The 27801-nt window shown below is 48.5% G+C and overlaps 1 protein-coding gene across 1 annotated transcript; it reads right to left on the bottom strand.

Moving 5' to 3' along the window:
* Positions 1–992: 992 nt before the first annotated feature.
* Positions 993–27737, bottom strand: VAX2 (ventral anterior homeobox 2). The gene is made up of 3 exons (XM_029231428.1): positions 27500–27737; positions 7700–7887; positions 993–1430 (listed from the first exon to the last, which is right to left on the bottom strand). Exons 1-3 carry the CDS (start codon positions 27735–27737, stop codon positions 993–995), a joined length of 864 nt encoding a protein of 287 aa, XP_029087261.1.
* Between the last annotated feature and the right edge of the window lie 64 nt (positions 27738–27801).

Here is a 27801-nt window from a genome sequence, read left to right on the forward strand (position 1 = left end):
GGGGGATGGGTGTGACTTTGAAGGGCAGCACAGGGGAGATCTTTGTGGTGATCAACAGTTCTGTATCTTGTTTGTGGTGGTGGTTCCACGAATCTTACACAGGTGATAAAGTGACATGGAACTACACACACACACACACACACACACACACACACACACAGCACCAATGCCAATTTCCCAGTTTTGATACTGTACTGTAATTATGGAAGATGCAACCATTGGGGGGAACTGGGTGAAGGATACTCAGATTTCTCTGCACTATCTTTGCAACTCCCTATAAGTCTACAGTTATTGCAAAATAAAAAGTTAAATAAAAGTGTCTTCTTTAAGCAAGAAAACATTTTAAAAAGTGCTTCAAATTGGGGTGTTTGTTTGTAATGGGTGGGTCCTCTAAAGCATTGTGCGGTCATGCCTGGGTTTACCTGTGATGTCCTCTCTCCAGCTCTCTGGATCCTGGTGTCACCCTTCATTAGTCACCCTCTCCAAGGCCTTGACATCCCCCCTCTCGAGTACACGTTTGAAAGAGAAGCTTGCAGAGGGCAATGCTTACCAACGAAAGCATCGTTGGTGGTACCATGGGACTTGTAACACCCGGTGGGAGCTCTAACAGGCAGCGGGAGTCAGGTGGGTACCCCTATCCCCCGCAGTTGCGAACGTGGCCCCAGCTTCCGCCTCTCCCATCAGAGGTCCCCCTGGCTGTAGCCCATTTTCCTTCCCAGTGAGGAGCGGGAGAGGGGATTGAGGAGCAGTGGCAGTGCTGTGGGGACTCCGTTTCCCTTCTTATCATTGTTTTCCTTTTATTTCAGTTAGAGGCACACGCACACACACTGCACTCACACACACAAGCTGCGGTACCAACGTCATCCACTGGAGAGTCTCTGAGCTGCAGGGTGGGCGGGGCAGGGTGTGTGGCTGCCCCTTCTCGTCTCTGGGCCCAGGAGGCCAGGGTGGTGCTGTGCTTGGGGACCCAGTGTCACACGGGGGGTGGAGACTTAAGCGCTGGCCTTCTTGCCGCCGCCGGGGCTGCCTACCCTCCCGTCCAGCCGGCTGTAGGGCTCGAAGGCCGAGGAGCCCAGTTCGTAGCCAGCAGGCAGGTCCAGGAGCGGGGCGGTGCAGAAGCAGAGGGCTGGCGGATGGGGCGGCAGCGGGGGCGACGCTGAGGCTGAGGTCAGCGGGGTGAGGTGCGGGGACGAGTTCCTGGGGTCACCCAAGGAGGCGCCCCTGTGGCTGGCAGGCAGGCGCGGCGGGCCGGGGGTCAGCGTCAGAAGGCTAGGGGCGCTGGGCGGGGACAGCAGCCGGCCCTGCTCCAGCAGCCGCAGGATGTCGGGGGTGGCGAAGGCCTTGGAGGCCGAGGAGGACGCCCGCTTCTCCAGGTCTCTGCTCTGGTCTTTCTTCTGCTTGGTGCGGCGGTTCTGGAACCAGACCTTCACCTTGGGGTGGAGCAAGGGGAGGGGTGTCAGCGAGGGAGAGGGGACAGGCAGAGCAAAGTGGCGGCGGCGGGTGGGGGTGGGGGCGAGCAAAGGAAGGGGCAGGGGAGGGGGGAGCAGGGGTGCAGTGAGAGAGGAAGGAAGAGTAATCAGACTGTCATTAAGATCTTCCCACAATCAGGCTGACTGGGGGAACTGATAAGAGACACTGGCCCCCCAAATCATGGGCACCCCTCCACTGCTACGCTGACCCTAGGATGGAGGGGTGGATTGGCAGCTGGAGGCTGGAGGTGGGAGGGCACAGATGAGTTCCCCTCTTGGCCCACACTCCTTCCACTCTTAGCCACCCCCCTCCTCCTGTCTCAGCCCCCATGCTGCCTCTGAAGGGAGCCCCTAGCCCATCTGGCCATCCCCCTGTTTGAAACTCTCAGGAGGTCCCTCCCACCCCATCACCTATAAGGGCTTCTCAACATGATACCAAGTGTTAAGAAGATGTGTCAGGATGGTGAGGGACACTTCCAACAGCCACACACCCAAAGCTGGGGACATCCTAAATGGAGCCACCAACCAAAGGGCAGAGACCTTTTTCAAGGCCTTTGAGAGGAGGAGAACTTGCCCTCTGCCAGCACCCGGCACCCGGCACCCAGCACCCAGCACCCAGCACTCCAACCCCATCCTAGTCTGTAGAGGGAAAGGAAGGCTGGGGGTTGGGGAGGAGCTCAGTGGTCAGTTCTGCGGGCCCCCTGACAGTGATGGGATTTTCTCCCTTCTCTGGGAAGGACAGGGTGCTCCCCCCAGGAAGCAGGTTTTGGGTCCTGAATCACTTGCAGGGCCTGGAAATGCCTGAGAGAAGGAGAGACTGACAGTTGCTCCTCAGCTGGAAAACATGTCAATCACTGCAGCACCCAGACCCGTGTCCCCAGGAGCACAGAGGCTGGTCCTGCCTCTGGCCCACAGGCTGGCAGCTGGCTGGGTAGTCTGTGCCAGCAGGACCAGGAGGGACCACGGAGTGGAGGGCCCAGAAAGAAAAGCATGGGGAGACCCGCTGTTTCCCTCCAACCTCGGAGGACATAAGGGAAGCTGCAACTCATGTAGTCCCGGGTGAAGGAGAGGTGGAGAGGAGGAGGCTGGCCTGGGCAGGGTGAGCGCAGAGCTAAGGCTGCCTGGGGCCATGCCTAACATGCCACCTGTGGGAGCAACTGCCCCTCTAGCAAAGACCTCCAGCCATGAGGCTCCTCAGGCCAGAAGGTGCCACTCTCCTTGCCCTCCTACCCTGGGGGAGGTTGCTGGTGGGCGAGGGTGACAGGTGGCTCAGACAGAGCACACTCCCTTCTAGCGGCTGTGATGGGAGGGGCTCTTCCCCTGCAGGTCCCTCCAGCAGTGAGTCAGGCCTGTTCTGAGTGGGTGAAGGGGGAGGGAAGAAAAGATTTGAAACAGATGTGAGTTGGGTGTTTTAAACGGGATTGGATTGAGTTTCAATAACTGAAAGTGACCAGGGAGTTACGGGATCTACTTGAGGTTGATTGCTGCATTCACTCACTCACTCATCATTCAGCAGATAGGTATTGAGTGCCCACTCTGTGCCAGGCACTGTTCTAGGCGGGCGGAATCAGCAGTGCACGAAGCAGAGCAAATCCTTGCCGTGTGGAGTGGACACACGGGAGAGGGAGATAGAAGATAAACAATCAATAAAAACAAACAGGCGTGGCTGTCGGGTGGCAATAAGTGCTTTGAGCAGTGTCTCTCAAATTGTTCGTGGTGAGGAACCACTTTTTATTTAAGTTTCCAATCTGTCGTGGACCAATACTTTTGTAAAATACAATTAAAATGAGTTACTAGAAAAATTGCTATGTGTATTTCTAAACACTTATTCTCCATTTCTGTACTTAACTTGGCATGCACAGATAACAGTTTGTGGGCTGGCCCTTTGGAGGCACAATAAGGAGGGGAGAGGCGGGGAGGTGACTATCTTATCAGTGGGGTGGCAAACACAGCACCTCTGAAGAGGTGACATTTGAAGGTGTTATGGGTAAGGGATGGCCGAGGAAGATTCAACTAAGTCTGGCTGAAGGAAGTGACTATTAGTCACTCTGGAATTTGATTGCTCCAGGAAGTGGCCCCACCAGATCCGTGGAGACCGTGGCTCTGCGTGTCACTGCAATCCTTTCCCCTGCTGGGAAGCCTCCTGGGTTCTCGGCCAGGCTAGCGCCTACCTCAGGCCAGGCACCACCCCCAAGAACCCCTGAGTCTCAGTTTCTCATCTCTATAATGAGGATAAAAATACCTGGGCTGGACTTCCCTGGTGGCACAGTGGTTAAGAATCCGCCTGCCAATGCAGGGGACACAGGTTCGAGCCCCGGACTGGGAAGATCCCACATGCCGCGGAGCAACTAAGCCCGTGTGCCACAACTACTGAGCCTGCGCTCTAGAGCCTGCGAGCCACAAATACTGAGCCCGTGAGCCACAACCTACTGAAGCCTGTGCGCTTAGAGCCCGTGTTCTACAACAAGAGAAGCCACCACAATGAGAAGTCCGCGCACCGCAAAGAAGAGCTGTGCAGCAATGAAGACCCAACGCAGCCAAAAACAAAACAAAACAAAAAACCTGCGCTGTGGCAGGGATCAAATAGGAAATCCCTGTAGAGTGCTTAGCCTGGCCCACACTCAGTGTGAGGTATTGTTTATCGCTCACTTTCTCTGTTCCTACTTCTGAACTAGAGGGAGAGGACAGACTCGAAGTCATGGCTCCTTGCCTCAGGAAACTGAGGATGTAGTGGAGAGTGGCACTGACCACTCCCAGCAAACGGAGGGCAAGTAGGTACAAAGGGAGTGGCAGTAACAGGGGTGCCACCAATGATGAGGGAAGATTTCACCAGTGATCTCCTACCCGTCCAGTCCTGCTGCAGCTCTGGGTGTAACAGAGAGGGGAGGGCATGCCTAGAACAGCACCTGGTACATAGCAGGCATTCAATAATATATTCACCCCAAAGTATGGGTGAATATACTGAGAATTCCACAAAATTCTAGCCATATAAACTTGGGCAAGTTAATTAGCCTCTCTGAGGCTCAGCTTTCTGAAATGGGGATAATATTACCCATAAAGTCATCTTTTTTTTTTAAAATTTTTTGGCCATGCCACGTGGCATGTGGGATCTTAGTTCCCTGCACCCCCTGCATTGGAAGTGCAGAGTCTTTTTTTTTTTTTTTTTTGCGTTTCGCGGGGTTCTCGCTGCTGTGGCCTCTCCCGTTGCGGAGCACAGGCTCTAGATACGCAGGCTCAGCGGCCATGGCTCACGGGCCCAGCCGCTCCACGGCATGTGGGATCTTCCCAGACCGGGGCACGAACCCGCGTCACCTGCATCGGCAGGCGGACCCTCAACCGCTGCGCCACCAGGGAAGCCCGGAAGTGCGGGGTCTTAATCACTGGACCACCAGGGAAGCCCTGAAAGTCATCTTTTTATAAAGATTAGAAGAGCTAATGAATGTGCCTGCTTTACATTTTGAGCATGTGATTTAATTTCTGTGTGCCTCAGTTTCCTTCTCTTTAATGTAAAAATAATAAAGAGCCATTCTGGTGTACTGAAAAAATACACCTGGTCTTTGTATCTGGTTCTTGGCCCAGAGCTTTTTGTCATCCATAACCAGTTCCTTCTGAGCACACCTGAGTTTATGCTAATGAGGTGACTCAGGGTGGACCCCTAGTTTCAGAATGGGGGTTGGTCGCAGAAAGACCAGACCTGTGACTAGAGGGTTGGAACTTCCAGCCCCACCCCTCCAGGGAGCGGAGGGGGCTGGAGACTGGGTTATAAAGTCTCTTGAACAATGAGGATCGCTCCATGAACTCTCCCCACTCTACCTGGCTCTATGCATCTCTTCCATCTGCCTATTTCTGAGTTGTATTCTTTATAATCAATCCGTAAAAGTAAATACAGTGAAAAGTGTTTTCCTGAGTTCTGTGAGTCATTCTAGGAAATTATCAAGCCTAAGGAGGGGGATGTGGGAACCCCCCTATTTGTAGCTAGTCAGAAGTATGGGTGGCCCTGGGACTTGCTACTGGCATCTGATGTGGGGCTGTCCCATGAGGCTGAGCCCTTAACCTGTAGTGTCTGTGTTAACTCCAGGAATTAGGGTCAGAACTGAATGGAGTTGCACTGCTGAAAACCCAGCTGGTATTGGAGAATTGGTTGCTCTTGGTGTGGGAGAACACCACATATTTAATGTGGGAAGTGGTGTCAGAAGAAAAACTGCACACCTATCCCACGAGGCTGTGGTGAAGACTAAACCAGTTAGAACACATCTAGCACTTAGCACAGTGCTTGGTGCACAGAAGCTCTCAGTAAGTGTTAGTTACACTGTAAATTATCTGCAAAACCCCAGGACTGGGGAAAGAAGAAGGAGGGTGGTAAGCAATAATCAGTTAGTCGAGGATTCACTGAGGGCCCACTGGGTGCCCAGCTGTGTGCTGGGCTCCCCAGGGAGGCCTGAAGAGCAGATGTGGCTTTCAAATACATTCTTGCTTTTGGGAAGTGCATACTGGTTGGTGCCCACCGCATCACACACACACACACACACACACACACACACACACACCCCACACTTTTACAGGTCAAGCCATGTGGAATAGGTCTTGCAGCAAAGTCAAGAAGCCTTAGGGAAGGCTTCCTGGGGGAGAAGGGGCTTGGCCTTGACCTTCAAGGGCAGATAAATGTAGCCTGTACTGCAGGCAGGGCAGGGGAAGGATGAGCACTGAGAAGGAGCTTCTGGCCTGGGCATCTGAGGTGCCCTTGGAAAGAAAGTTTCAGGGGGTGGTTTGGGGGTAAAGCTAGGCAACGCAGAGGGAAATTAGGGCAAAGAGGAGGGGTGACTCTGTGCCTAGACCTCAGGGTCTGAGGGGGTCTCCCTGACTCCCCACCCGGAGCTCTGGCCCCGCCTGGCCACTGCAGGCCCCCTGAACACAGCCTGGTTTCCAGCCCCAGTGACTCAGCTGGACGGAGGGCCCAGCTGCCCCAGGTCATTTGCCGGGTTGTTTGGGGCTCTACAGGGGCAGGTGGAGGAAAACAGTCCAGGCGGAGATGCCCCGGCCTGCAGGACAGCAGCTGCTCCCAGCTGCCCATGATCCTGACCTCACTGCCGCGGGACGGCGGTACCAAGGCCAGGGCCAGGGCGGCAGCGGGCGGTGCTCGGAGAGCCTCACAGATCCTCTGGCAGCTTTCCCCAGACTGTCTGCTTCCTTCTCCTCTCCCCTTCCCTTCATGTGTCCTGGTTTGGCCCTTTCCATACATTTATTGACTGACCTCCCTCGCTGTTTACCTATAGCTGGACTTAGAGTGTCTAAGTCTGTTTTGACAAGCTCCAGGGTGCTTACCCAGTTTACAGGCAGCATAAAGAGGCCGGGCTGCTTGTCTAAATCTTACTTCTGGAACTTAGTGGTTGTATGACCTTGGGCAGAACCTCTCCTGATCTGTAAAATGGGATAATATTGGTAGCTACATCATAGGGTTGTTGGGAGGGATTAGTAAACTAACAACTAACTTAGAACAGTGCCTTAGCACAGTAAGTGCTGGGGAAGTATTTTTGGGTTGGCCGAAACTTTCGTCCAGGTTTTTCCCTAAGATGTTATGGAAAAACCGAACGAACTTATTGGCCAACCCAATACTCTTAGTAGTACTATTACTATTATTATTATTTAGCTCTATTACCAGCTTGAAATACCTCCATTCACACAGAGTAGGTGCTCAGTGCTATGTGATAAGCCCTTCCTGGGTGAAGGGGGCATTCAGACCCCTTCTCTCCAACAGGAGGTTTAGAGGCACACTGGGATGAAGGGAGGATGGGAAAAGGCCCAGAATGGGGAAATGAGAGGTCCCCAGACCAATTTTGTAATGCCTCATCTCGCTGATGAATCTTTGCTCCCAGCAAGCCCACCCCTCACCATGCCTTCCTGCAGGCTCCCTCCTGCACCAACAGACACCCCCCTGTAACTTGAATGACCCTTCCTCCTATTCCCATACTCCACTGGAAGTAGTCCCTGATACATTCAGAAGCCCCCCCCCCACCCCGACTCCCTCACCCACACCCTGTTGGCATATACCAACTTTCTCTTGTCAGCACTATATTTATTTTCTCTGGTTTATCTATAACTTTAAGCCCTTCCCTAGTACATGTCTGAACTCCAAAGCTGGGTCTCCGAGCAGCAGCCCACAGGCCTCACACCCCAAGGACTTCCCCGGGCTGCCAGGGCAGGGATGGAGTGGCCTGGCCCTGCCCTTTTACCTGGGTCTCCGAGAGGTTCAGCTGACGGGCCAGCTCAGTGCGCTCACGGCCCACCACATACTGGCAGCGCTGGAACTCCATCTCCAGGCGGTACAGCTGCTCAGCTGTGAAGGATGTGCGGCTCCGCTTGGGCCGGTCCAGGTCCAGGCCCTTGGGCAGGACAATTTCCCGGATGGTTCCTTTGGCGTCTGCAGGGGTCATGAAAAGAGGCAAGTTAGTTCACTAGTTAAGGATTTAAGCCACCAATGAGCAACTTAATGAGAGGCAGCATGATCTGATGGGGAGCTCCTCATGTCTGGGTCTGGCTGTGTGACCTCTGACAAGTTGTTTACCCTCTCTGGGCCTTACCTCCTTAATCACCCAATGCAGTATGTTGTATCTAATGTATGTATGCAAATGGGCCTCAGCACAAATGTCAGGTCTATCATCATAGCCTGGTCAGAAAGGACTCAGTCTGACCCAGTCAGGATTGTCTTCCCTTAGCAGAATAAGAAACAAGTGGAAAGAGAAATACCAAGTCCTCAAGTGCAGAGGAAAAGATGGGTTAGAATTGGATATGATCAATCAGGTAAGGCTTACCAGAGGAAATGTCCAGAGCCAGGTCTTAAGCCCTGTGTGTGTGTGTGTGTGTGTGTGTGTGTGTGTGTGTGTGTCTAGTGTGTATGGGTGCAGTCTCTGTCCACAGACCCTCCTGGGGTCCATGAAGAGGCTTGCTGGTGTGGGGTAGAGCTGGGATCCCCAAGAGGAGCCCGAGGACCATTGCCACTGTATCAAGCTTCTGGGGTGCCTTTGAGAGGGGGAACTTCTGCCACTCCTCGTGTGCCTAGTTCTGTTCAGCAGGGCCACCCTCCTGGGCCCTGGTCCGATGCCCTCCATGCATGGAGTTTCTAATATTTTTTATTTATTTATTTATTTATTTTTGCGGTACGCGGGCCTCTCACTGTTGTGGTCTCTCCCGTTGCGAAGCACAGGCTCCGGACGCGCAGGCTCAGCGGCCATGGCTCACGGGCCCAGCTGCTCCGCGGCACGTGGGATCTTCCCGGACCGGGGCATGAATCCGTGCCCTCTGCATCGGCAGGCGGACTCTCAACCACTGCGCCACCAGGGAAGCCCGGGTTTCTAATATTTTGGAGCCTACTTAGGAAAGGTTGAAAAATCTGTAGCCCACATTCACCATACAGTCCCACTGAAAGAACTCAGCAAAAGTAAAATTTCTTGGGGTGGGGGGTTTTATATATATATATATATATATATATATATATATATACACATCAGCTTTCAGTATAGGGGCAAAGACGATCCACGTTTGAACCACATACACTGATGGCTTGAAATCTAGTTATTAGAAAAGTTTTATGTCAAAAATTAAAGTGTGGAAATATGCAGCAACATATTCTGTAGGATTTACCAAACCTCTCCCAGCACGTGCTGTTAATAACGATAAAGCTAAACTAAGAGTAATTTGCTGTTACATAGGAAGGTGAGTGTCACTGGGAAACTTACCAACTCAAGGCAGCACTTGTTACCAAGCACAGGTAACAAAGCCAACCTCCAAGATTGCAGGAACTCTGCCCATCTCCAGGGGGCATGCACAGTGGAAGTTTGCAATGCGGTCAGAAGCGTTAGTGGCTGTGGCCGCTCATAATAATAGCTGACATCTCTGCAATGCTTGCTCTGGGCCAGGCACCGTTTTAAGCACTTAAACTTTGCCCATGTCTCAGTGAAGTTGGAACTGTTATTATCCCCACTTTACAGACGGGGAAATGGAGGAACAAATTTTAAGTCACTTACCCAAGTTCATACTGACAGTGTTTAATAAGGTCTAGAAACACCCTCATTTTACTTGATGAATACCCTCTTTTAGTAATCCTTAGTGATTCAATTGATAGGTTATAGTGAAGAAAACTTTGGTCATGGGTAGAAAATGGAATCTTCTGAACACGTTCATCATTGCCCTGGAAGATGTAGGAAAGGAATTGCATTTGGGATGTGCTGCTTGTTAAGAGGCTCCTTCTAAGCCACAGGACTGTAAAGCCTACTTTTAGAATCCCTACTCTAGAGGGTGAACCTAGAGACTGTGAACTGTGAACCTAGAGGGTGAACTGAGACCTCTCCCTCCAAGTCCCTCTGTGTATTTTATGAGGCCGGTTCTTCCTGCCTCCTGCTAGGGCCAGTTAATGTTCACTCCTCCAGGGTGCACTTCAGCTCTTCATGGGCTCCTAGCTCGAAGGTCCTGCCCCCGATCTCAGAGGTTCGAGCACCTTCGTGTTCTCAGTCAACCTTCGGGGAGAAGGTGAGCCTGGGTCGGGGACAGAGTCATGGCCCAGAGGCTGCCCTCCCCCACCACTGGGCTAGTCTTGCCAGGGCGCTGGGCAGAGAGCAGCACACGGAAGGGCGCCCTGCTCTTGGAGGCTTGGTAGAACCATAGGCCTTTGGGGACAACTCAAGCTTCCCCTCACCCTGATACTTTCCACATTTTAAAATAGTGGCATAATATTTGTGATCCCATTGTGACTGGGTCCCCTTTGCATAGGTTATACTGTCTACAACTGTGAAACAGTCTCAGAACTTTCCTCACAACACTCAAGTGAGCCCAGCTCCACAGGCACTGATTTTATTAAAAGTGTCTTGGGGGGTGGTGTGAACAGGAGACAGGGTGAGGGGTGTCATACGTGGTGCTGGAAGCTTCATATCCTCTTCCAGGTAAGCCTCCTGGAGCCCACCTGAAGCTTTGAGCCTGTGCTCCTGACCACTGAGGTCAAACCATATAGCGCCCCCTCTTTTCCTCTTTGTAGAGGAGCTAAGAGGAGCATTCCTGCCTCTGGGAGCAGACAAGGGCAGCCCTCCTCCTCAGGGCCAGGAGAGGCAGGAACATGGAACAAAGGCACCTCAGACTGGTCCCAAGATATCCAAACAGGCCCTACAAATCAGCACATGAAAGAATGTTCAACATCACTAGCCATTAGGGGAAAACAAATGAAAACCAGGAGAAATACGTATCAGAGTAGCAAAAATTAAAAGACTGAGGGGCTTCCCTGGTGGCGCAGTGGTTGAGAATCTGCCTGCCAGTGCAGGAGACAGGGGTTCGAGCCCTGGTCTGGGAAGATCCCACATGCCACGGAGCAACTAAGCCCGTGCACCACAACCACTGAAGCCCGTGCGCCACAACTACTGAAGCCCGCGTGCCTAGAGCCCGTGCTCTGCAACAAGAGAAGCCACTGCAATGAGAAGTCCACACACCGCAGCGAAGAGTAGCCCCCGCTCGCCGCAACGGGAGAAAGCCTGCATGCAGCAACGAAGACCCAACACAGCCAAAAAAAAGTCAAGTTTTATGTTATGTGAAATGCATCTCAATTTAAAAAAAAAAAAAAGGGTGCCAAAAGGCTGGTGAGGATGCCAAGAAACTAGATCTCTCATTCCTTGCTGGTGGGAATGTAAAATGGTGCAGCCACTCTGGAAACTGACCTGGTAGTTTAACCTATATTAACCACCCCGTGACCTCATTCCTGGGCATTTATCCCAGAGAAACGAAATCTTAAGTTCACATCAAAATCTACACGGAGATGTTCATAGTAGCGTTATTTGTGGTAGCTCCCAAATGGAAACAATCCAGATGTCCCTCAACAGGTGAATGGATAAACAAACCGTGGTACCACAATCACTATTGATAGACACAACAAATTGGATACATCTCCAGGGAAATTATACTGAGTGAAAAAAGCCAAGGCAGTCCTTCAGATTATGTACTGTATGATTCCATTTATATTACATTATCAAAATGACAAAGTTCCAGAAGTGGAGGACAGATCTGTGCTTGCCAGGGGTTAGGGAAGGGAGGCTGTGACTATATAGGGGTTTCTTGGTGGTGACAGAACAGTTCTGTATCTTTATTGGGGTGGTGGTTATATGGATCTATAACTGTGATAAAGTATCATAGTACTATATACAAAGAAAAAAGTGCATGCAAAACATGGGTGAAATCTGAAGAAGGTCAGTGGTCTAGTTAATTACATTGTACTAATGTCAATTTCCAGATTTTGAGCATTATTATAGTTATATAGGATGTGACCATTGTGAGAAGCTAGGTTGTAGATACATGGGATTTCCCTACCATTTTTGCAACTTCTTGTGATTCTCCAGCTATTTCAAAATAAAACATTAACAACAACAACAACAAAACATGCCATGAAGATAGAATGATGTTTTGTCATAGAAACTGACAAATCCGTTAGTGGAAAGAATACAACAGTGTTTCCCCAAATGCCTTTGTATTTCACTTGTGGTTTGTAAGATGATTTAAAATGGTACATAAATAAACCTTTGTCATTTCAAAAGATATGCACTTATTTTAGGGTTTACTAGAAAAAATTTAAATCTATGATTTTATATGCTTAGCATGAAGCTAAAGTAGGTATTTCATTTTAAAATATATTATGCTAAAATATTAAGTAAATAAATGAAACATGGACATAATAGAAATGGTAAAGTTGGTATTCAAATAACTGAATATTGGGAAACAAAATGGAATAAGGAATACACAATAGAGCCATGTACATATAGTGACAGAGTTTATGATAAAGGGAACATTCTATATGGGGACAGGTTGGTCTAGTCTATCAGTGGGGTTAAGTAGATTGATGACCATAAATTATCCATTTGGAATAAAATCAAGTTAACTTCACATCTCACGCCATAAAGAACAATGTTTCAAATGGATTAGAGAGCAAATCATAGACTATAATATGATAAAGGGATTAAAAGAAAATATAGGAGGCTATTTTTAGAATCCTAAGCTTGGGAAGAGCTTTCCAAGCAAAATGCAAACCTGGACTGTAACGGAAAAATAAAGGATGTATTTGACTACATTAAAGCTAAAAACTTTTGTATGACAAAGGCACCAAAACCAAGATAAAATATGAAAGACAGAATTGAAGAAAATCTTTTTTTAAAAGGCAAAGAAATAACATCCAGATATATAAAATGCAATTATGAATACACAATTTTTTTAAAAAGGGCAATAGTCTAACAGAAAAAAATGGTCAAGTAATTTATGTGAGCCATTCACAGAAAAGATATCCAAATGGCCAATAAATATATGAAAAAATGAGCACAGCTTCACAGTAATCAGGATAATGCAAGTTCAAGCAACAATGGATAACCATTTATCTCCCTTAAGATTGGAAAGCAATGATGCGCTGTTGGGGAATCCACACTCCCATTCACTGCTGGTAGAACCATAAATTGTCACAACGTTTAAGGCTGCATTTGTCAAGTTTAAAGATGCACACAGCTACTGCCCCAGCAATTTTATTTTAGTAGGTATTTATCCAGAAAAGCACAGGCTCACGTGCTCCAAGGTATATATAAGAATGTTTGCTGAAGCATTGTTCAAAATGTTGAAAGTTCGAAAGCATCCTGAGTGTTCCCTGTAAGGGAAATGGCTGAACAAACTGTGGTACATTTATACCATTCATATTTTATAAAATGCCATGTAGCAATTTAAAAGAATGAGGCAATATCTATATGAACTGACATTAAGTGAAAGAAAGTAAGTAGTACTACCCCATTTATGTAAATAAAACAACTGTGTCTATTCAACCATTCAACATAAATTTAATAAGTGCCTACTATGTGCCAAATAGTATTCTCAGGTCTGAGTATATAGAAATGAGCAAAATTGACAAGGTCCCTGTTCCCGTAGACCTTGTGTAAGGGAGAAAGACAGATAATAAATTTAAAAACGAATATGAAAGGTACTGATAAATGCTGTGAAGAAAATAAAACAAGATAAGGGGATATTACTGACCCTCTCCAAATAGCTAACATACAAGAGTCATAGTGTGTGGGACTTCCCTGGTGGCGCAGTGGTTAAGAATCCACCTGCCAATGCAGGGGATGTGGGTTTGATCCCTGGTCGGGAAAGATCCCAAATGTCGCGGAGCAAATAAGCCGGTGCGCCACAACTACTGAGCCTGTGCTATAGAGCTTGCGAGCCACAACTACTGAGCCTGTGTGCTGCAACTACCGAAGCACGTGCGCCTAGAGCCTGAGCACTGCAATGAAGAGTAGCCCCCGCTCACCACAACTAGAGAAAACACGAGTGCAGCAACGAAGACCCGAGGCAGACAAAAAAAAAAAATGAGTCATAGTGTGTGTTTTTGTATTTGCTATTTTAGCCAGGAGTGGCAGAGAAGGCCACTCATCAAAGTCAAGTTAATGTATAAGCCATGAATGCTGTTCACCAGTGTTTTCAACTCCTTCCAGGCACATGGTAGGGTCGCACTGATTTTCTGCCCTTTGCAATCAGATGTGGCCATATAATTTGTTTTAGTCAAGAGGAAAGGATGCAGGCACTTCCAGGAGAACACGTCAAAAGCTGGCTCGTGATTTGCCACACCGCCTTCGCCCTACTGTGGTAGTCATAGAGGCAGGAGCCAAGCTGAAGCTTGGGTTTCTGAGTACCAAGACCAGCCCCTGCCCACTTGTGATGGACTTATCAAGTGAGTTAAAAATATACTTGTGTTTTGCTAAACCTCTGAAGTTTTGGGTTGTCTCTGCAGCAAAATCTAGTCCATCCTACTGACAGAGCCCCCTTTCCGGAATTGTTCCTTTTCTAGGTGGGGTTGCGGGGGAAGCACCGGGAAGGAGGGGCAGCTTAACTGCAGAGCCTCTTTGTGGGTAGGGTCTTGTTAGGGTGAATTGCGTAAGTCTAACTGGAATGAAGGCTGAGTTTTGCTGTCTTTCAGATCTCCTCAAAGAGAGGTGAGCCCTAGGGGTAGAGGGGAGAGTGAGTTCCATCCAAAGAGCTTTTGCCATGGGAGAGGTGATGACCCCTGCTTGATAACAGATAGCTAATGCTCTTGACCTCCAGGACCAAAAATTACCCTCTCCACCTACCTCTCCCAATAGACCCCCTCAAAGTCCTACCCGACTTCATCCAGGTATCACCCAGGTAGTTCCTTTGCATGATAAGCTGTTAACATGCTGATTTTTTTTTTTTTGGCTGCATTGGGTCTTCGTTGATGTGCACGAGCTTTCTCTCTTTGCAAGGAGCGGGGCTACTCTTTGAGAAGCGCGGGCTTCTCATTGCAGTGGCTTCTCTTGTTGCGGAGCACAGGCTCTAGGTGCATGGGTTCCAGTAGTTGTGGCACACGGGCTCACTAGTTGTGGCTCACGGGCTCTAGAGCACAGGCTCAGTAGTTGTGGCACATGGGCTTAGTTGCTCTGTGGCATGTGGGACCTTCCCAGACCAGGGATCGAACCCATGTCCCCAGCAGGGGGATTCTTAACCACTCTGCCACCAGGGAAGTCCTGTGCTGATTTTTAAGTGTGACAAGGTCCTTCCTGCCTTAACAAACATAATGTGATCCCTATAAAAATTCCTTATAAAAAATTCATTCTCAAGTTTATTGGGAAAACTAAAAATGGAAGAATAGTTGAGAAAAAATGTAAAGAATGAGGAGAGAATACTTGTATTACCATTACAGCAAAATATATTACATACCTACAGCAACTAAAATGGCATGATGATGATACAAGAGTTATGAAGTAAATGCGTGCCTGTATGAGGAATTGGTATATTATAAAGATATTTCAAGTTAGTTGGAGGAAAGACGAGATTATTAAAGACCTGGCTTTTGGACGATTAGCTCCTTATCTGGAATAAAGTAATTTATCTCACACTGCATGCAAAAATATACACAAGATGGATTAAAACTTTAGATGTAAAAAACAAAGCTCTAAAAATGGAATAAAAACTCTGAAGAATTTTAAAAAATAAATGGCAGATTTGAGTACCTAGAAATAAAAGCTTCTGCAGGATGAGAGACAGTTAAAAGACAAGTGACGGATTGGGAGAAAATGTTAATGATACATGCATAACAGTCTTAATGTCTAGTACACACACAGCCTCTATAGTCTAATAAATAAAGTCAAGCAGTCCAGTGGGAAACTTAACAAATTAAACGAAAGGGTTATTCAGAGGAGAAGAAATACTAATGGCTAAAATATATGAAAACATACTCAAGCTCAGGGGGACTTAGAGAAAATGAAAGTTAGAACAGCAATGAGATAATTTTTTTTTCAGATGCCATATTTTATTTATCAGGCTGGGAAAGTTGTGCTGGCAAAGGTGAGGGAAAATAGGTTTTTTCAAGCTCTATTGGTGAGAATACAAATTAATACAAAATAAGCTTTTCTTGGAGGGTCATTTCACAATGCCTAGCTAAATTAAAAAATGCATAGTTCCTTTGTTTCAGAAATTTTATAGAGGTTTCTACCCCTGAGAAATATTGGTATACTTTCATAAAGATGGACTCACTGTTTGTAGCAGTTTGTAAGAGGACAAAAAAAAAAAAAAAAAGGAAAAAGCTGAATGTTTATCAACAGGAATACTGTTGATAAAGTCACAGTATAGTCATGCCTTTGGCTGTTATGTAGACATTAACAAGAATGAGGTACATCTTCATACACTGACCTGAACGGATGTCCATTAACTCCTGCTACGTGAAAACAACAAGTACATGTGTACAAACCCAGTTTTATAAAGAACAAAAGGTAAAACTAAACTTTGTGTGTGTGCGTGCTTGTACCTACATAGAATTAAGTCTGGCAGGTTGAACACCTCTCTTTTCTGTTGGCTCTGTGGAGTGGGAGCTGGTCTGGGAGAGAAGATTTCTCCCATCTTACTTTTTTTTTTTTTTTGGTACGCGGGCCTCTCACTGGTGTGGCCTCTCCCGTTGCAGATGGCTCCGGACGCGCAGGCTCAGCGGCCGTGGCTCACAGGCCCAGCCGCTCCGCGGCATGTGGTATCTTCCCGGACCGGGGCACGAACCCGTGTCCCCTCATCGGCAGGCGGACTCTCAACCACTGCGCCACCAGGGAAGCCCCTCTCCCATCTTACTTTATGCACTTCTTTATTATTTGGTTTGTTGCCAAGACTATCACAGTCTGTGAAGAGACTATTTTAGCAGTGTGCAAAAATATCCCACTTTTGTAATATATAACTTACATATTTATGTTTTTCAATTACTAGGGAAAGTTTGGGAGGTTACGTCTTGGGAGTGGAAGGAAGTGTATCGTGTGAGGCAAATGAAAATTTTTCAACTTTCACATGATTTCAGCATGGATTGGGTTTGTAATTAAAAGGATCTTTTACACAATACTGAGCAGAGTTCCCTGTGCTATACAGTAGGTCCTTGTTGGTTCTCCATTTTAAATATAGCAGTGTGTACATGTCAATCCCAAACTCCCTAATATCTGCTCAATATTATGTAACAACCTAAAGGGGAAAATAATTTGAAGAAGAATAGATACGTGTATGTGTATAACTGAATCACTTTGCTGAACACCTGAAACTAACACATTGTTAATCAACTATACTCCAATATAAAACCAAAAATTAAAAAACTGGATATTTTATACTTCAAAAATGAAGAGACATTAGAAAGAAAAATAAAAGATAAATTATAAACTCAAAAAATTGTAATGTATACTGAATTTTTTGTAACAAAATTTAAGAGTATTGTATTATAAATATATATAACATATACATTATATATAATATATATAATATTGTTGCCTTTTGTTGGAGAAGAATTTTCTAGTTGAGAACTAAAATGTAGAAGCCCGAAAGGAAATGACCATTAGATGTGATTAAAGTTTAAATTTGAGTTCAGAAAACCCCCCAACTCACAGCAAAGTCAAAAAAAAAAGAAAAAGAAAAAGAAAAAGATCTGGGGATGTTTGCAACACGTCACAGAAAAAGGGATCATTTCCCTTTTATAAAATATTTTAAAATATGTATATGTTTGTATGTTTACATATGCTACATATATGTTATATGTTTACATAAGTATATTTATATAACATATATTGATATATAAATATGCATAATGTTTACTACTATAAGAAAACAATGAGCAAACCAATAGAGAAATGGCTAAGTATATGAATGAAAAAGTCACAGAAGAGGAAATAAAAATGAAAAATAAGTATATGAAAATATGTTTAACCTCACTAGTAATTAAAAACGCCAAATAAAATAAGATTTTTTTTCACTTGAAAAGATTTTACTCTGAAAGATTGAGTATATCCTGGGTTGGGAGGATGTGGAGAAATGGCACATTTATATACAATTTCTGCGAGTATAAATTCGTACATTTTTGGCATTTAGAAATAACAATCACAGTTTTAAGCATATATACTTGTATTTTAAAATTTCACTTCTAGGACTTTATCCTGTAATTATATGCATACCAGACATATGTGAAATGATGTTTATAATTTTAAAATTTTTATTATGAGAAATTTCAAACATACAAAATGAGAGAGAATAGTATAATGAATTCTGATATACCTATCCCTCAACTTCAACAATTATAAACTCAGGAATAGTCCCATTCCTTCTATATCCCTGTAATTTTAAGCAAGTCCCAGACATCATATCATTTCATCCAGAAACATTTTTATACATATCTCTAAAGACTCCTTTAAAAAAGCAATCACAATACTATTGTCACAATTAGAAACATTAACAACCATTTCTTAATATAATAAAATGTCTCACCTGTTTACATATTTTTCACATTGTCTCATGAGACTTTAAAAAAATCTGTTCAAATTAGGATACAAAGGTGTTCACTGAAGCATTGTTTGTAAGTGTGAAAAACTAGAACCAATGTAAATATCCATCAACAAGGGACTGGTTAAATAAAAGTTTATTATATCTGCATAATGTAGTATTATGCAGCTGTTAAAAATAATGAGGCAGTTCTAGACAGAAAGATATTTATTAAATGAATGTTTATTAAATGAAGAAAAGCAGTTTGCCAAAACTCTCACTTTTATAATATATAATTTACATATTTATGTTTTCCAATTACTAGGGAAAGTTTGGGAGATTGCATATCGGGAGTAGAAGTGTATTATGTGGAGGAAATGAAGAACTTTCCATTTTTACATGATACAGCAAAACAGCACAGATTGGTTTTGTAATTAGAAAGATATTTTGTATTTCAGCAACAAGACATCAGAAACAAAATTAGAGAACAATTTATAAACTAAAAAAACAATTGCAACATATATTGAAAGCAATGAGCTACCATCCATAATACAGAATTTCTACAAACCAGTAAGGAAAGGAATATTTGAAAATTAAAATGGTCAAATGAAATGAATTAATAGATAGCAGAAGAAATACAACTGGCCAATAAAAATGAAAAAATGCTCAACTTCATTAATAATCAAAGAAATAAAAATTAAAATGTCGGTGAGGTACCTCTTAGCAAAGGTATGTAAGATATACAATGTCCAATATGGGGAAAGGGCAAAGGCGGGGGTATAAATTGCTAAACATTTTTTTCCCCTGGAAGAACAACTTAACATCTATCGAGATACAAAGTGTGAACTGTGATAGCAAGATTTGGGGATGCAAGCACTTTCAGGCATTGCTGGGCAGTGAGTGGGTACCATCTTATGGAGGGCTCCTGGGCACTGTCTTTCAAATTACAAATACAGATACTCTTTGACCCAGTAACCTACTTTCAGGAACTTCTCTAACAGATATACTCACACATGTGGAAATGACCAAGGAACAAGCTGATTTATTGCAGCATTGTATATAATAACAGAAGATAAGAAAAAGCTAAATGTCTGCCATTAGGGCACGGGTTATATAATATACATTATGGTCCATCCAGTCTCTATAAATGGAATACTATGCATCTGTAAAAAAACTAACAAGAAGTTCTTAACATTCCAAGATACACTGGTAAGTGAAAATAACAAGGTGCAATAAAATATATAGAGATGTCACCATATGAGTAAAAAACAAAAGGAAAAAAGGTAATATAGCTGCACTGACTTGCATAAGCATAGAAATTATTTCGAAGAACATAGTGGAAAGCAGTAAATAATGGCTGCCTTTGAGCCGGGTGGGAACTGAAGGATGGGGCACACGCATGGGAGAGAGATTATTCACTGTGTGCTTAAAACAACTTTTTGATATTTGAATCAAATGAAATAGTTACTATTTTAAAATTAAAGGAAACACATTAAAATTTTTTTTAGTGCGTGTAAACCTTTTGAAGCAGCAATTCCACTGCTAGGACTTTATCCTTTGGAAACACTCAAGGGCACAAAGACCCGGGCATCGAGAGCTCATTTTGCAATCTCCCAAACCTTCCCTAGTAATTGAAAAATAATAAATATGTAAGTTGTATATTACAAAAGTAAGATTTTTTGTAAACTACTTTTTTATTTGATAAACTTTATTTAATAAATATCTTTGTATCTAGGGCTTCCCTGGTGGCGCAGTGGTTGAGAGTCCGCCTGCCGATGCAGGGGACACCGTGCCCCGGTCTGGGAGGATCTCACATGCCGCGGAGCGGCTAGGCCCGTGAGCTATGGCCGCTGAGCCTGCGCGTCCGGAGCCTGTGCTTCGCAACGGGAGAGACCACAACAGTGAGAGGCCCACGTACCGCAAACAAACAAAAAATCTTTGTATCTGGAAGTGCTCTAACCACTGCATAGTACTGCATTAAGCAGATATAATAAAATTTAATTTAACCAGTCCCTTGTTGATGGATATTTAGGTTGGTTCTACTTTTTCACAGTTACAAACAATGCTTCCCTGTACCAGGGAAAAATAACAGGAACATCCTCCCAGAGGATAGGAGAATCCCGCATTCCCCCACCAGAGGAGTACTGTACAGTCACGGAACTGTGTGAAACGGGCCAAAGAGATGATCCCTGCGGACTGAATTTTTTTTAAATGGTAAATCGCAAGACAGCTTATGTAATATGATTCCGCTTTCGCTACTGTCTGTATAGGAGAGCGAGGAAATCTCCTGAAACACACCTGAAACTGGGTATGCTGGCTTCTCCCACTTCGGTTTGTTTGTTTTTACCTTGAGCACGTATTACTTTTTGAATTTAATTTCTCTATCTTCCTGTCTACATCGTGAGCGTGGCCTTTACATTCCTCGCGGGGGGTCCTCCACCCGCCGCGCCCTGGCTCCCCGCAGCTCCGCCGTGGGCGGCGGGACAAGCAAAACACAAGAACAAACCGTGACTTTAAATACCCGGTTATTTCAAGCTCCAACAGAGAACTGGGGCCGTGTGAATTGCGCGGGGAGGAGGAGCGCGGATTTATCTAGTTATTTACCTGGTTGGCTTTGCGGGTGGAACCTCACCCTAAGCAACTGCAGAGAGCCGGGAGACTCACTACCGCCCTTTTGGCCCTGTGCGTCCCTCGGCCTCCTGCTCCTCTAGGGGGCCTCCCCGGCCCTGGGGATCCAAGGAACCAGTAAAACAAACCATATTTGAACTTTTTCAGGTTTTGTATTTCAGTGGTTCCCAAGTTGAGGATTGCACGAAATTACAGAAATATGGCGTCGTCAACTTTATATTTTAACAGTTATTCTGTGCTCTGGCATCATCACCATTTCATGTAAGGAACGACTTTGTAACGTCAAAAAAATAAGGAGGTCATTTCACAACAGATGTTCTTCCCAGGGAGGGGCGTTGCGGCCTCCTACCTCGTGAAACACGAGATGTGGATGGGTTCGCCTCCTCTCATTCGTTCGGCAAATATTTACTGAGTGCCTACTGTATGTGTACGGAACGCGTCTGGGGAGATCGCGTGGGTTTGGCGAGTGCGGTGACTACCTCCTACGTGGTCCCCGCGGGGCATCAAGGGAACCGGGCTCCGGCGCCCGCTTCCCTTGAGTTTAGCGCCGGCATCGCTCCCTCGCCACCCGGGCCCCGCCGCCGGGGCGGGTCAGGACCCCGGCAAGTCCCCGCTTGCGAGGCAGTCTCTCGGTTGGTAAGCTGAGCACCAGCAGCCCCACCGGGTCGGTCTGGCACGTAGTAGGTACTCATTAATGTTTGTGGAATGAATCAACTAGCAAGCAAAGGGCAAGATCATGGGAGAACGTGGGAGAGTTGGTTCGGGGGATTTTACTAGGCCTTGGGGGGAGGGGTGGCAAGCAGCATCCCACGGTCGCCCCCATCCCCCTGCCGCGCTCGAAGCCCTGGCTTTTCCGGGTCCGCCCACTCCCCGGCTTTGTAGGCCAGATTCGGTCCTGGCACTGCCACCTCTTTCCGTAGTGTCCACTGCCACCCCGGCACCCCTAGCCGAGACCCTCAAACCTCCCTCCTGGATGGGCGCGGGGTGGGGGGCAAACCAAGCGCACTGACCACCCCTGGTCCCGGGGATCCCTGGGCAGGCCTACTCTGCCTCGGCGTCTTCTGTCAGAGATGTTCAAACTGGGGTACGCAACTCCGCGGATGCACGGAGAGCAATCCGCTACCCGCTTTCCGAGGAGAGTCAAGCCGATCTTTAGTTTATATTAAGCAAACAGGAAATAAAAGGCAAAATTCACATGCTTTTCTCTATACCGCCCCCGCCGGCCCCACGCCCACTTAAAGTACAAATCAAAGAAACTGCGAACTGAGAGGGAGCTTGGGTTGTTTACTACGGCCCCAGACTTGAGTCCGGCATAATTGAGGAAAGAGCGTAGGGCCAACAGGAGCCTTAGAAGCCCTCTGTCGCCACGGGGGGTGCACAGTGTTTGGAGACCCAATCAGTTTGGTGTCACCGTACAAAGGCCCAGGGACACACGCTGCCGCAGTCTGTTCCCTCCCCTCCAGTTCCGAGTACCCACATGCAGTCCCAGCCTCCCTGCCCGGCTGGGTCACTTGTGGGCCACCTGGGAGCTCAGACCTTTCAGGTGTGCGTGTGTGTGCGAGCGCGCGCGCGCGCGCGCGCGCGGGATGCAGCAGCGGGTCCACCGGCACCCGAGTTCAAGAGACCACCCAGGGCGGCAGCAAGAGCTGAGAACACAAGGAGCCGCCAAACGCCCTGCACAGTTCCCTGAAAATGAAACGGTGCACGCAAGACACACCAACAAGACGATGCATTTGGCTGCAGGTCTGCTTCTGCTTGTGTGTGTTGGGGGTGGGGTGGGGGCATGGATATAAAGGAGAAAAATAAAGAGCAAAAATGAAAGGGCCCAGCACAGACCCGCCCGAGAATGTGGGTCCTTCTGCCAAAAACAAGGCATAAACATAAAACAAAAACAATCCCAGGAAAATATAAAAGAAACCTAATACCTGCCACAAGCCCCCAAACTAAAACTAAAACCAAAAACCCCAAAATGCAATGAATCATTTAAACCTTTTAACCACTGCCTGGCGGGCTGATCCTGGGTTATCTCCTCTCTTAGCAGACTTATACTGAGGCTATAGTCCCGAGGTCCGTTGTCTGGAGGGCCCAGGCGCTGGGACTCGCAATCCAGTGCTCCTTCCAATACAACACCCTGCCTCACCGACTCCACTGCCAAAACACCCCATCAGGAGGATGGCAGGTGTGCCCTTGTAGAGCTGCCACAACCTGCCGGGGGAGGACTGATAGGTCTGGGCGGAGTCCTCCTAGGTCCAGGGGCTGCTGTAAATTCAAGTAGAAAGGGAGGCGACGCTGGTCAACGCTGAGCCCAGACTTGGATGCAGAAGGGGGTTGTCTGTTCCCATGGGTCGATGCTAGCTCAAGCCCCGGAAGGCTTGGCCCCTTAACCAGCGTCCTCAGACATGTCTGCAGCATCCATCCAGTGCCCTGCCTGGTGTACACCATTGTGCTGTGTTTCGACCCATGCATTTCTGCAGCGCGGGTCCATCACTGCACTCAGATTCTCAGGGGGCTAAATTCAATGACCCCCCTGCCTCAAACCCACATCCACAGAGGGAATTGTTCAGCCACAGCCAGAGGCCCTGGGCTTCCTGTGTCCTCCCACATCCCCAGCCACTGGTCACATACATCAGGCTCCCAGATGAAAGCATTTCCGCTAGTGGGTGTTGGTGCTATGGGGTGAGGGGGTAGCCATTCACTCAGTCAAAGGATTCCACAGTTTTCCTGTCTCCCTGCTCCCAGACAGAGGGGTGCTGAGCCGGGCCCGGAGTGCCGCAGGCCTCAAGGTGCGGGAGTGCCCGGCCGGCAGCCTCTAAATCCTGCTCCACTCAGGCCAAGGTGGCAGCACGGAGTTGGTGAGGCCCGACTGGGGTTTTGAGACTGGCAGGTCAGAGGGACGCTTTGGGTGAGCTGGGACCAGCGCTAGGCATTGTTCCTAACATCTGCTGGGTGGGGTGACGCTGGCAGGCAGCCATTTCCGGCTCTATCCAGAGGGGTTGTTGAATTCGACTCTCGATTAACTTGCGAATCACGTAGGTGCATCTGAGTGTGCGTAGACTGTGGGGTTTGGGAGTTTTGGGGGGAGAGTTGTCCCACCTCTTCTGATTGCAGGGATCCCGGCTCAACCGAAAGAGCCATAGCACCCAAGGCTGCAGCTAACTTAGAGCCATGGCTCTCCTTCCATCTGCTTCCTGCCCGCGCCTTGTCCTTTCCAAACATAAAACAAAAGGATCTCCCACCCCTTCTTGTCCTTTCCAAACATAAAACAAAAGGATCTCCCACCCCTTCCCCTCATCAGTCAACGGGCTGTGCAAGCAGAGGTGTGGGGCAGCCTAGGCAGCTCTAAAGTCCCTGTGGGAGCCTAGCTGTGTCCCCGGTGGGGTGTGTGGGGTGCCTGTTGTGTGTATGTCCGTCATCCCAGTGGCCTTGTTTGTGCCCATGTGTGGCACGAAGCAGCCTCCATTTTGAGGCAGGGGATGCAGCAAGGTCAGCCTCCCTGGCTCCCTGACCCACATTTTGCAGAGGCAGGGAAACGTGAGTGATTGGTGGAGCGAGGGTTCCTCAAAGGGGATGCGGGGGGCCGCACTGCGTGGTCTGCAAGGTGGCACTGGGCCTCCTTTCATTAGCCGGTCCTTGACCCCTTGGCCGTTCACCTCCCAACACTTAACACAGCCTCTGGGCCCAGGGGGTGCAGTTGGGGAGGCCTCTGAGGAAGTAGGCCCACCGCCTGAAGCAGTTTGAGTCTCCTGAGTTCTCTCCCCTTTCATTCAATGGAATATTTATGGAGATCCTGTCGGTTGGTTGCAGTTTTATAGACACCATCTCTGACCCTTAGCATAGCCCTTGTAGGGAAGCACTATGCTTTCTTTGTACAGATGAGGAAACTGGGGCATGGAGAGGCAAAGACACAGGTTCAAGTTCAAAGGGCTGTAGTAAGGCCTGTATTGCAAACCAACTTCGCTTAATTCCAGCACCAGGCTTTCCTCTTCTTCCCCTGCACCTTGGGACTCCCCCAGCAGATCTGCTACCCTGGGGTAGAGCCCTCAAGGGAGCAAGTGCTGAGTGGAAAAGAGACAGAAAGAAAGACCCAGAGAGAGTGGGGCTCTTTCCCAGAATCTTCACCCCACCAGCAACCTGACAGCTGAGATGCTAACCGCCTACCTCCCCCCTTTTTATGGTTTCCTCCAAGGGTACTTTGGGAGGATGTGTCCTTGGAAGTCAAGGGTAAAAGGTACTCTTCGCTTAGAGCATACTGGAGGGACATTCAGCCAGGGGCCAAGACGCTGCAGACTTCCCTTCACCAGTGCAGGGACTTTCATCTGTCAGAGCCTCTGCCCTGGGCCCAGTGGGGCTGGAGTGACACAGGTGACCCTGGCTAGGAGGGATTAGCGGTAAATGATGTCCCTGGTATCTCAGGCCTGTAATAACCTCCTTGTCATTAAATGGAAAGGACAGAGGGATTTAGGAGGGCCCTGTTTACCTTTTATTTCTTTTAGGTGCATAAATACCTCCTCTGTGCTCTATTTCCATTATACTGTATAAGTGTAATGGCACTGCTGTATTGCCTACACGCATTTGTAAAAGTACACCTGCCAATGCACACAAGCTGCCCCACATACAGTAGGGGGTCCATCTCTTCCTGGCTGTGGATTGCTCCTAGAGTGGGTGGTCTCTTGCAGGGTAATTTTTTACTCCTACCTTTTGTGAGTCTACACCTAGGAGTTATTATTATTATTTTTTTACCTAGGATTTATTTGACTGACATCTATACACAAAATCTATTCGATCTACATGTGGAGTTAGTAGAGCAGAAGGGATGGTAGGTGGACACAGAACTCACAATTGTCCAGGCAGAAGGAAATGACTACCCACAGATGGAGTGTGAGGTGGTGAGTGTCCTGCAGGGACTTGAGGTCCTAAATTTGGGAGTGTGGGCTTAAGGGGCTGATTTCTCTGTTTCTGGAAGCCCTGCAGATTTCCTTAATGGAACTCCAAGCTGGCTGCTAACACCTTGTACCCAGGACATCCCACAGTCTATGGAGTGAGATTTAATTTAATCCCAGGTGCCAAACAGGTCCACATACCTGTTGGAATCCCTGTTGGGTGGGGACCACCTCCCCATACCCTGTCCTTTGACCACCTCCCCATACCGTCCTTTGACCCAAGCCTGACCCAGAACAGTGCTGGGTGACCATACCTGGCCTGGAGTTTCCTGTGTTTTCTGAAGACCAGGGTCCCTGAGTCTGTGTCCAAGATGGTCATCAGTCAACTTCACATTGGGCCGCCTCCATGCTCTACCTTAGCCCCTTTGCCCAGAGCCACCCAAACCCAGCGGCTGTGCCCGACCAGGCCAAGGTGTCCCAGTCTGCGTGTGGGTAGCTCCCACACAGCCCAGCCCAGATCAGACAAACTCGGGGTCCTAGCGCTGGAGCGAGCTCGAGCCAGTGTCAGTCAGGCTGGTTTCCCTTCCCTAGGCGGTGGCCGAGGAAATCAGCTCTGGCTGATTTCTTTCTAGGCCCTTAGGCTTGCAGGAGAGGTGCTCAAAAAAAAGGGGCAAGAAAAAAGCAGCGGGAGGAAGCCGGGAGCGAGTTGGAGGAGGAGGCCGGGGCAGCCGTTACTCTCGAGTGGCCTCTTCTAGGCGCTGGGTCTCCCGGTCATGGGACTCCGGGATGATGGGGGAACAGACCTCAGGCTCCGACCACGGCCTAGGGACGGGCTGAAGGCAAGACTCCGGGATTCCCTTTCTTCTCCCATCTCGCTAGGCCAGGCCCGGGTCCGGCTAAAGGCGAGCCTAGAGCTTCGCGTGAGGCTGTCTTTGGGGGCCGGGGTAGCCTCAGCCTCGCGGCGAGGAAGCCAGGCAGAGCTGGGCACTCGGACGCTTGCAGGAAGGGAATGCGAGCTCGGCGGAGAGAAATGGCCAGGAAAGAAGAGAGGAGGGCGAAGGGTGAGGGAGAACGGGAGAAACGCAAAAGGCCCGGCCGGGAAAAGGCCGCGCCGAGAGCCGGCTGCACCCAGGCGCCGCGAGGAAGTGGGAACCGAGAAAGCGACGCCCAGGCGGGCGAGCGGGGCGCACGCCGCCCTCCGCGTCCCGGCACCCTCTCCCGGGAGCAGCCCGGTGCGTCTGCGTGGCTGGGAACGGGAAACAGGGCTGGGCAGGGGTCGGGGAGCGCCCCAGCTGCTGAGCGGAGCCTGGCCTCTTCCTCCCGCGGTTCCGGACGCTGGTGCCTCCTTGTCCTGACCCCGCGGCGCGCTCGTGACGCTTTTCTCCGCACCCGCCGCGAGGGCCGCGGGGCGGGGACTCGGCTCTCTGCATCCCGCACTCGCAACTCCGCCCCCGCCACAGTAACCCGCCCGGATGGGCCTGGGAAGCTGAGAATCGTTAAGGCAGTGAAATGGGGATTTCTTCGGTAACGGGCGCCGCTTTGTCCCCTGCACTCAGCTCGCTGTCCAGCACACAATAGACGCTCAAAACAATGTTTGCTGAATGAATGACTGAATGATGACTGTCTGAATGAATATATGAATTGGGAGGTGGAGGGTGCAGGAAGGTCGGAGGCGCCAGTAGGGGATGGGAGGGGCGTCCGGTGGGCCAGGGCTTCGAGCTGTCCTCTTACCTCGCACCAGGATGCGGCGGCAGTGGTCTGCCTCTCCGAGCCCCGGCTGCCCGTCGCTGTCGGCGCCGCTCTCCCTGGAGCCCGCGGGGCTGGAGGCGGAGGTCCCGGCAGTCTCCTTTGGGCTGCGGCCGCAGGCATCAGCACTCGAGTCCTCCGCTCCGCCGCGGTCCCCGCCGCGCCTGCTCCGCGACTCCCGGCGTGAGGTGCCGCGGTCGCACTCGGCGCCCCCATCGCCCATGCCGGCCGCCACCTTCGCCTTAGCCACCGCCTGGCCAGCCTGGGCCGGCCAAGCCTGCTCCTCC

Source organism: Monodon monoceros, unplaced genomic scaffold, assembly GCF_005190385.1.
Source record: "Monodon monoceros isolate NGI ecotype Baffin Bay Population unplaced genomic scaffold, NGI_Narwhal_1 Super_Scaffold_19, whole genome shotgun sequence".
In the NCBI taxonomy this organism is placed as follows: Eukaryota; Metazoa; Chordata; class Mammalia; order Artiodactyla; family Monodontidae; genus Monodon; species Monodon monoceros.

Excerpts from the sequence above, each read along its gene's own strand:
- VAX2 (XM_029231428.1), bottom strand. The coding sequence starts at position 27,737 with ATGGGCGATGGGGGCGCCGAGTGCGACCGCGGCACCTCACGCCGGGAG. Across the intron at positions 7,888-27,499 it reads CCGCCGCATCCTGGTGCGAG|ACGCCAAAGGAACCATCCGG; the intron begins GTAAGAGGACAG and ends TGACCCCTGCAG. Across the intron at positions 1,431-7,699 it reads TGAACCTCTCGGAGACCCAG|GTGAAGGTCTGGTTCCAGAA; the intron begins GTAAAAGGGCAG and ends CTCCACCCCAAG.